This window comes from Protomyctophum parallelum (assembly GCF_964188405.1).
Source record: "Protomyctophum parallelum genome assembly, chromosome: 12".
Lineage (NCBI taxonomy): Eukaryota > Metazoa > Chordata > Actinopteri > Myctophiformes > Myctophidae > Protomyctophum > Protomyctophum parallelum.
In genome coordinates, this window is record NC_139712.1 from 15,578,975 (window position 1) to 15,589,224 (window position 10,250).

General features: G+C 40.4%; 1 protein-coding gene across 1 annotated transcript; it reads left to right on the forward strand.

The window, feature by feature from the left end:
* The first annotated feature begins 1,420 nt into the window (after positions 1–1,420).
* On the forward strand, positions 1,421–9,962 carry eef1e1 (eukaryotic translation elongation factor 1 epsilon 1). The gene is made up of 4 exons (XM_083777982.1): positions 1,421–1,526; positions 2,872–3,069; positions 7,546–7,641; positions 9,493–9,962. Exons 1-4 carry the CDS (start codon positions 1,443–1,445, stop codon positions 9,634–9,636), a joined length of 522 nt encoding a protein of 173 aa, XP_083634108.1. The 5' UTR covers positions 1,421–1,442; the 3' UTR covers positions 9,637–9,962.
* Positions 9,963–10,250: the final 288 nt, after the last annotated feature.

Sequence of the window (10,250 nt, forward strand, 5' to 3'; positions counted from 1 at the left end):
TATATATAAATAGCCAACCACTGAGCCTTCTCGGTGGAATGGGAGGAGCTATCCCATTTGCACCAATAGCATCACACACACACATCTCTACCATCGTTGCCAAGTCTGCTATTATAAGCGACTTTTGGCTTGGTCTATAAAGTCACTTGTATTTAAATATTGGTTTTAATTGATTGATTGATTGATTTATTGATTGATTGATTGATTGATTGAAGTATTTATTAACAGTTTTCAGAAGTACAGTACATTTCAAGTACAACTGCCCTTTGAGAGCAGTTTTGAAGGAATCAAGGGATGTCTTAAAAGGATCCCTGGCTAATAAGACAAATGTCTTAAAACATTATACTTGCCCTCTATAACTAAAATTACAAAATAATAACACCATAAATATTTTTATTTCTTTCATAAATAGAGAATCTTTCACTCAATAGGGACTGTTCCCGTCACAAGTTGATGATGTCATATGCCCATGTGTGGTCTAGCCCTATGGAATTATGGAATGCATATGCTAATAAAAACAACTTAATACTTCCTAAAGTTAGGGGGGGGCTGTGGCTCAGGAGGTAGAGCAGGTCATCTAGCGGTTTGAATCCCGGCTCCTCCTGTCTACAAGTCGAAGTGTCCTTTCTTGGGCAAGACATTGAACCCCAAAGTGCTCCCGATGTGCTGGTTGGTACCTTGCATGGCTTCCACCGCAATTGGTGTATGAATGGGTGAATGTAATGCACAATCTATGTAAAGCGCCTTGGATAAAGGCGCTATATACATTTTACCATTTTAAAGTTAATATGAGCATCAAAGCAATATTTAAAATATTTTGTATTAGCACATGCATTCCATAATTCCATAGAGCTGGAACACACATAAACATATGACTTCATCAACTTGCGACAGGAGCAGTCCCTATTGAGTGAAAGATTCTCTATTTATGAAAGAAATATTTAAGGTGTTTTTATTAAAAAAAAATAGTAATAGAGGGCAATTATAATGTTTTAAGACATATGCTTTTTGGGGATTGCTCCCTAAATGTTGTTTAAACCAGTGGTTCTAAAATATTTTCATGTCAAGGACCCCCAAATTAATATTTGTCTGCATACCTTTGATTGATTGATGTACATTTCAAGCATAACTCAAAACAACTGTTAACTGTGGACACCATAATGCATTACACTTGTTTACCATTGATTGGGTCCACCATTTTCAATTCATCAGAACATTTAGAGACACATACACTTCTATATAACAAAAAAACATCTGAAAATATGTTAAAAATATGTTTGTGTTTGTAACAGGGAGTCAGTGACTCCCATATACAATATTTAATTCTTAAAAGAAAAAAGCAGGTCTACAAGCTCACAGTGTGCTCATATGGCTCCTTTATGTCTTTATCTCACAAAACCTGGCAACACCGACCACTACGCTTAAGCGTGACAGAAGCCAAGATGGCGTTGAGGGAGCTGTCGTCGCTGGAGAAATACTTAGGACTGAATAAACCCAATAAGTTCAGTACTCTGGGGGACAACAAGGTGAAAATGACAACGAGTGTTTGTTGTCGCTCCGTTGACTGTTAGAACGTGGAGCTGTTGGATGTTAGCGATCGCTGCCGAAATATGCACACACACATACCATATGGCTATGTTGCTAATGCTAGCCAGCCTGCATTGTATTGTAGAAGTGTTGTTGCTGTGTGGCATGATAGGTTTGTGTAGTATAGGCTTTATAACGAATCAGAGGAACATTGTTCATTAACCAAGCCTGTCTTAATGTTAAGCAAATTATCCCAACATTGGCATTTGATAGCCAGTAGCTATCATATTTCCACAACTCATTCCACATGCGTACAGATCGTTGTGAGCATGCGCACGGAGACCGTGGAGTGAGCTGTCAGTGCAAGCATGCATTCAGTCAGTCCTATTTCATATAATAATGTAGACATCTTACAGAGTTAAACTCTAAACTGTTTTACTCTCTCAGACTTACAAATATTGTAGTATTGTTAGAGGGAGAAGTTTGAAGCTGCATAACTTTTGATTGGACTGATTTCAGTCATTTGGATTCCATAGAAGTGTTTGAAATTGCCAAACTAGCAATAGAGATTACTATGTGTTCAGAAGCATCTGAACATGTATGTCAACATGAATTGTTTCGGATATTTCATAAGCAAAGGCCGAAGTATGCATGTAGAACAGCAGCAACATTAGCCCTAGAATGGCTCTTGTTGTTTCATACAGTATGAACAGTATTTCAAATACAGAGCCATAGAACGGTGACGGTCCCACTTACTTTCTGCTCCGTTTGTACTCCCCCATTAAATAATTCCAAAGACGTGGAGTGAAATATGGTCCTCTAGTTTTATATCCATGTGAAAGTTCTGGCACAAAACGTGTATTTAGTAAATTATCTCCACTTTTTCAAGAGATGCGCACGTACGTCTTTCTCTCCGGTCAAAGGGACCCGGAATGATTGATGGACTGATTTTACGAATACGTCCTGTTTACCACAGACGTCATCACCAATTGAAACACAAAAGTTTGGGTCACACAATTGGCAGGTGGTGTGATTAATTACCCAGCACCTATCGTAAGGCACCTGCCAACAGGGAGGAACTCCTTATATGGTCAGCACACTATAGTAGGGAGGATTATCATGACAAAACAAAAAATCAGACCAGTCTGAAGCGAGTGGTGCAACAGCACCCCCTATTGGTACTCTAAACATTGGGACACAGGGACATAGTCACATAGGTTGGGACATAGGGACAAAGCTGTTCCTTAGAGTGGTTGCTCCACTCAAACAATAAGTGATATTCGAATTAAGTGAAATCACTGGATATACCTTTAATCTCTCCCCTCCCCTCCTGTGTCCCTCCAGTTACCCGTGCTACAGAGTAACACTGGTCCTCCCCTGGTGGGCTTGGTGACCGTCGCGTGTCACCTGGTGAAGGAGAACAAGCGTGCGGAGCTGCTGGGCGCCTCGGCGGAGCAGAGGGCCGTGGTCCACCAGTGGTTAGAGTATAGAGTCACCAAACTGGACGGATATGCCAAAGAAGACGTCAAAGCCATTCTTAAGGTATAACATATCCTGTGAAAACCTTTTGTATTAAATCTCCCTTCTTTTTTGCCAGGTGCAAACCTGGCTTACAATCACTATTGGGGCTTGTATAGCGACCGTAAAAAACGACCTAGTCATGATTGGCTGCCTCCTACGCAGTGTTGTTTTTGGCAGCAAATTTTGATTTTAGTTTTAGTCATAGTCTCTTGAATAGTTTTCATTTCGTTTTAGTCACATTTTAGTCACCTGGAATGTTTTAGTGTTAAGTCTAGTTTTAGTCATCGGGTCATACCAAAGACTGTAGAAATGGGACCCAAATCTACTAATCAAATGATTCCCGAGCACGGCTGCAGCTCACCGCTCCTTGGCTGCGGCTCACTGCTCCAAGAGATGGGTAAAATGCGGAGAATAAATTTCACTGCGGTAACGTGTGTGACAAATCGTATGACTTAGACTTTTTTAAATATTGTAGGATTTTAGTCGACTAAATCTACAGTTGATTTAGTCGACAAAAATGTGTTTTGTCACCTTGATGCCATCGTAATGACTTGCTGAAAATAGCAGATCTACAAGCTCACACAACACGTCGCAGCGTGACGTGTTGTGAGCTTGTAGATCGTCTATTTTCAGCACGCAACCAATTGTAAAATGACTTATACTGGATCTCTTGTCCACTAGTTCCTTCCTAACATTTTAGTCTAGTTTTTATTTGTTGACGAAATTGTCAGTATACTTAGTCTTAGTTTTAGTCATCATAGCTTAGTTTTCATTTAGTTTTCGTCAGTGAAAAAAGGTAGTAGATGAAAAATTTTTGTCTTAGTTTTAGTCAATGAAATCAACACTGCTATTACGCCAATAGGAGTAAAACCCCATACTCTGAGTCTGAACGCCACAACGTGGAGCGAGTGGCTGCAGCAGCTAATGTTTTGAGCTAACTGGAGCTACAGGAAAGCCCTAACAAAACACAGTGATTGAACAATTTACAATTTGAACCAACAAAAGAACGTTGGAAACGAACGAAAACAATGGCCCGGGAGGTGGTGACAGAGAAACATAGTAAAACATTTTTAAATAATAAATAGGTACAAAAAAGATATATAAAATAAAAATAGGAACAAAAAAACATTGCATCTGGCAGCTCTGACTCGAGTGTCATTCTTGTTTTTTCTCACCTACATGAAGACCATTCTCACAAAGGTACTAGAGCGTTTACTTAGTTTTAGTTTTAGTAGTATAATAGCTAGGAGTTTTGTTTTCTTGGTACATTCATATTAGTCTTAGTCAACAGTTTCTTTAGGCAGTTCTTGCTTTTTGAGTGGTGCAACCACTCCTACAACCAGCAATGTCCGTGCGTATCTGTGGCCATCATGAGCACGAGTATGTGACTTATTAGTACCAGTAGGGGGCGCCAGAAACAGAGAAAGAGAGATAGTGATGTACCTGCTGCATGCTAATGAGAGAGAGAGGGGGGGGGGTAATTGCACCACTCAGTTCACACGGGTGTGATTTTTTTTTAGATAAGATGGTCTCCACATGAACCGAATCAGAGATACAGTATTGGGCCTCAATCACAAAGCGTGGTTATGCACACAGAATAGATTTTAATTAGATTTTAAGTGCAAATTAAGTGTTCAAGTTTGATTCATCCATGTGATTTCTTGCGACAGTTACACTTAAACTCACGTCTGCTCAGAGGCACGTGCATGTGCCACAAATCATGCATAGTGGTTAGTAGAATGCTTTAATGCAAAATCAATTAAAATTTAATAAACCTTAAATAAAATGTTTGTGTCCAACATTTGTCATAACCTAAAAAAAACATTTACTGTTAAAATGGCAATAAAAAAAGACAAAAAATTGCCGTACTGAAATGTTTCACGTCATTCTCGTTTAGGTGTGTATGTGTGTGTGTGTGTGTGTGTGTGTGTGCGTGCGTGCGTGCGTGTGGTTAAACAAGGGACAGGAATACAGATTGATGTATGGCCCTTCAGTGACAACCCCACCCACACACACACACACACACACACAAACAACTCCGTAAAAGGCTTTAATGTGGCTGATGCCAGTCAGTGTGAAGCGGATCACCAGCCACTGGTCTGCTGGATGCTAGGTGCCTCTTGGCACTGTCCTGTCAGCATGAACCGTGTGTGTGTGTGTGTGTGTGTGTGTGTGTGTGTGTGTGTGTGTGTGTGTGTGTGTGTGTGTGTGTGTGTACGCGCAGCGTGCAGGCAAGCATCTCAGCATGATGTGGTATTGTGGCATGGCTGAGGAGTCACGCTGTTTGCCGGCATGTTATCTGGACAGGCCTTATAAATGTTTTAATGGTGCCACTTAACTGAAGTAAGACGCCCTGAGCGACGCAGCGCTGGTGCCCGTTGGCCTCCTGTCCTGACCTATACTGCTGGTTGAGCCGTGTCCTTCTTTCAAATGCAACAGTCAGCTCCCATTGTATATAGACGGGGATAAAAGAAAACATTAACCAGGGCTTGAAATTAACTTTTCTTTTACTTATTGTTAGGGTTAAGTCAGGAAGCCAGTATAAAATATTTTTATCCCAGTTTCCAGAAAGGTGTCATAACTTAATTTCTTCATGCTATGTATGTAATAAAGTTCATAATAAATCTCCAGTGTTTTCTCAAATATTCCTTAGTGGCATTTAGGTCTGATTTAGAGAAATAGTCAGGGTTGCAACTTTTGTGCCAAATTGGCTCAGGAACTATTGAGGGATGGGTGAAATTAAGCTAGGCTGCTGGGAGACAGAGGCGGTGGTACCTTCTGACAGAAAAAGGTTGAATCATTAACTCCTTTCAACGTATGACAATAAGTATAAGGATAAAGTTGGTCAAGACTGACCATGGAAAACATGGTGAGAGGAAAAGCAGCTGGTGATGCTGGCATGCCATTCCAACAGACCTGATGTACATTCACTTCTGTAATATAAGAATCAGTCACAGTGCTCTTCTACCCCCAAAGATCAGCCAGCTTCCCAGACCCTATTATGATGAGAGATGGACAAAGACCTCTTTTTAGCACTGACGCATTAAAAATGTAAAATCTAAAACAAGCCATTCTCCGAATAATTAGTGAAAAATTAAAAGGGAAAAATAATTCAAAAGCTGTGGTTTATGAGCTTTCCACAAAATTGGTTATTTTTCATGCAAATTGTTGCCGTGGTGAATTATTTTCAGCTTCCCACATTTTTTAGCGGTACACTTTCGACCCTTGTTCTGAGCATGTCCTTGCAGGTGAAAATGTAAATAAATGGCAGATCCAGAACTTAGAAGCTCACAACACGCCGCAATGCGACACGTGTGCTTGTTGTAGATCAGCTACTTTTGATTATGTACGACAAAGTACATAGGACATAACTACTAATACTCTATTAACTATTTTGAGTGTGCAGCGTTTCACGTTTTTTTCTTGCGTGTGGGGGGTGGGGAGGTGGGTTCAAGCCGAAAGATAGAGGAGTCAGGGTTGGAGCTCCATGTGCTCAGTGGAGGCACCAAGGGAGTTTCCTCTCTCCTGCCCGACTGGGCTTCAGCTCCATAGCTGCAGGCTAAGAAAGGCAAGGATCTGATCGTGGAACGGGAGAAAGTCTGCTGTCTTCATGCCTTGCTTAGCATCACCCACTCACTGCCGCACAATAACTCCATTTGCCCCCAAGATGCTGTGTGTGTGTGTGTGTGTGTGTGTGTGTGTGTGTGTGTGTGTGTGTGTGTGTGTGTGTGTGTGGTGTGCTGTTTGCCACTGTGTACAAGTGCTGCTAAAGATGGTCCCATCCCTTGGGACCAGCACTTCCACACATAACACAATGAGGCTGAAAAACGCACATCATGCATCCCAACTTTAAGACGGCTTCATTAGATTTACGTTGTTCTAGTCATTTGGGCAGTGGGTGAAACAAGTAGGCCGTTTTGTGTTGGCATCTGTGTGTAGTGACCAGTCATGGGAAGAGATGCCATATTTATAGACCCCGAGGTTACGTTTTGTTCCCGTCCACATAACACAGCACGTGCACCCACAAACACACTATATAAATGCAAGCATCAAGACCAAAAGCACTCTTGTATATATAGGTTAACTATATAGTTCCCATACTGTCCTTTAAGTCTGTCTGTTTCAGTGTGTGTAAGTTGTCACATTATTTAATTTAGTCAGTGTCTTTGTTGTTTTATTTTGGAACTTCCGTCAATGTTGATGCGATCCTGGACAGGTCTCCCGTTGTGACTGAGCTTTGTATCTTGCTGGGATGGGAATTCCTTGAAAAATAAGGGTTAAATAAAAAGATTGTGTCATGTTCCTTTAAATCCTACTACTTTGCGGTCATCATCTTTTTGTCCATCTAAACCAAATCTCTTAATCAATCTACAAGCTCACAACGTGTTGCAATTGTGACGCGGTGTGATCTTGTACATCTGCTATTTATGCCGAACGTTGACCTATTTTTGCTGAATGTTCGTCTCTATTATCAAAGTTCTTTCTTATGTCTTACAGGATCTCCACCTCTACCTACAAGACAAGGTTTACATGGCTGGCAACCAGTTCACACTAGCTGATATTCTTATGTACTACGGCATTCATCCTCTGGTTGTAAGTCACCTATACTTTCAACCACTACACGCAACATCTCACAACACATATTTTGTCGCGGATGAGTGGAAAAAATGTTACCTTACAGAAACAAAATAATTATCTGCGTTCCAATGGCTCCGATGTAGTTATTATTTAGTAACAAGCTCTTGTTAGTACTTTTTATTGGTTCAATATTTATAAAAAAAATCGGACTTAATCACAGTAACATTCACTTTAATTTTATTTTCAAAAGTAGCAAAAATAGCAGATTTCTCATGGCGACTTGTGAGCTTGTAGATTTGCTATTTTCGCCACTTTTGTGTGACACTGCTATACGATTATATAGGGCATTAATTTACAAAACAATAACATTTGAAATGCGGAGATTGGACGTTTCTGCCCCTACAGCAACAATAATGTGTTGTGCATCTATCAATCCAGCTACCCATTCATCCCGTTCTCCTGTCCCCTTCTGAGATCATTTCAATCAAGCTACAACTTTTAACAGGCGATTCTTCACAGTGCACAATTAGACCAGTCATATGGCCAAAGGCAGCGAGAGTGACTTGACACAGCTAATAAACACATAGCAGCCACCACCATCGCTCCCTGACGCGATGTGGCACAACAGTGATGTCTGTCTGTAGCCCCAAACCAGAGACAATGAAGTTGGTTCGCCTTCTGTGTTCTGAAGAGGCACATTTTGTGAGGGAAGAAACAAGGTTATCATCAGTCTTGGATCTTTGTTGGTTTTCTGCTTTATGTGTAAAGTGTTTTGAGACAACTTGTGATTTGACACTTAAATAAAATTGCATTGAATTGAATAGTCAAAACTAACAAAAACTAGATGTGGGAAAAGATTACTGAAATAAAATAAAAACAGGGCTTTAAAAAAACATAACTAACTGAAATTGTATTGTATGTTTACAAAACAAAACTCATACAGACAAAATTACCTATTTGTGTCCATACATACTGTAAGGCTAGTAGTATTGAATAATACATTTATCTTCCAACGTTTAGCTGTGCCAATTTTAAATGTTTTCTTCAATGCTATGATAATTTGTTGTCAATATTATTATTACACTATAATATATATATATATATACTCTACTGACCTTTTTGAATCACACACCTGATAACATTTTTTTTAAACAATTCCCCACATTATATTATAACATTATACTGCATTATATTAAAAAAATAAATGCTCAAAATAAATTAAAACAAAAACTATAAATACTTTGTGGAGAAAACAGGAGGGAGGGGAAGATCACATGTTGGGAGTGGGTGTCACCAGTTGTGTTAGAGATGCCACCAGGCAGAAGGGATGAGATGGGGAGTCCAGTTTGATTTACTGTCACTGTGGATTTTTAACCCCGAGAACGAGAGGTCAGCCAGCTCCAACCCTTAGCCGTCATCTCTCCCATGGTTCAACTTATCGGATGCAACACTGCATGAACATTAAACGCCACTGACGCAAGAGTGGATTCAGGGCGTATTTGTCTGTCTGTCTGGGGGAATACAGTATCTAGCCATCACTCGGCTGTGATCATGTAAATTGCCACAAGGAAGGAAAAATCATAAGACTGGTGTTCTGAAAACTTTTTCAAGCCAATCGCATTAAACACTTAAACCCTAGAGTTGACTGAGGTTCCCCACGGGTCTATACTTAATCCCCTACTTTTTCTCCCTACACCAAATATCACCCAAAAATAGCCCATGTGCAAGCTTTTGATCTGCTATTTTCACTAGTTTGCCTATTTACTTCAAATGTTTTTCATGTTATGATGACATGCCCAGAATAGCTAGGGTTCATGTGGTTAATGACTGGACTCCTTTCTGTTCCCTTGCCTCCTCCCCTCCCAGGTGGAGTTGAGTGTCCAGGAGAAGGAGAAGTATGTGAATGTAACTCGGTGGTTTGACCACATCCAGCACTACCCCGGCGTCCGACATCACCTGCGCCCTGTCGCGGTCCTCAGAAACAGAGTTTACACCAGTGGACACCACTGAGACCAGCAGACTGGACCCACCCGACACCTGACCCAAGTTCACCCAACCTGGCAACCTCCCTCTGTTGTCTGGACTAGATGTGGGCAAATTCAACCCTTTTTTAGTTTTTGTTCTTTTGTTTTTCTTAATTATTTCCCACCATGTTTCTCTATTCTTCACTTCTGGCTTCCCTTCCGCGAACACCACCAATTGTGTTTATTGGAGTATCCATTAGAACAACTAGTCTCTGCGTTGGTGGGCGTAAACTTTACCCCTGTGCTATCCAGAGCGGCCTTCTTAGGGAAAGTTCTACTTTTGTTTTGAGATTAACAAAAGCAACATTTATTTGTCTTGGTCACATCCCTGAAAATGTTTTTTTCAATATTTCAATGAGATGAGGGAAGCTTGACATTTCTTTTTCATTTCTTTATTATTTCACCATGCAAGACAGTTTGTCAGTGTCATTTTTACAATGTCAACCTGACAGGTTTATCACACAAATCATTGAAAGCTAGATACATTTATTCTGGCGATCCTTGTGTTGTTTTATTTTTTATTATTATGATTTTGCCCTGGTCAGCCCGGGACAAGGGATGGTGCTCCTAAAATGCTGGCTTCGCAGAAGTTCAGGGAGT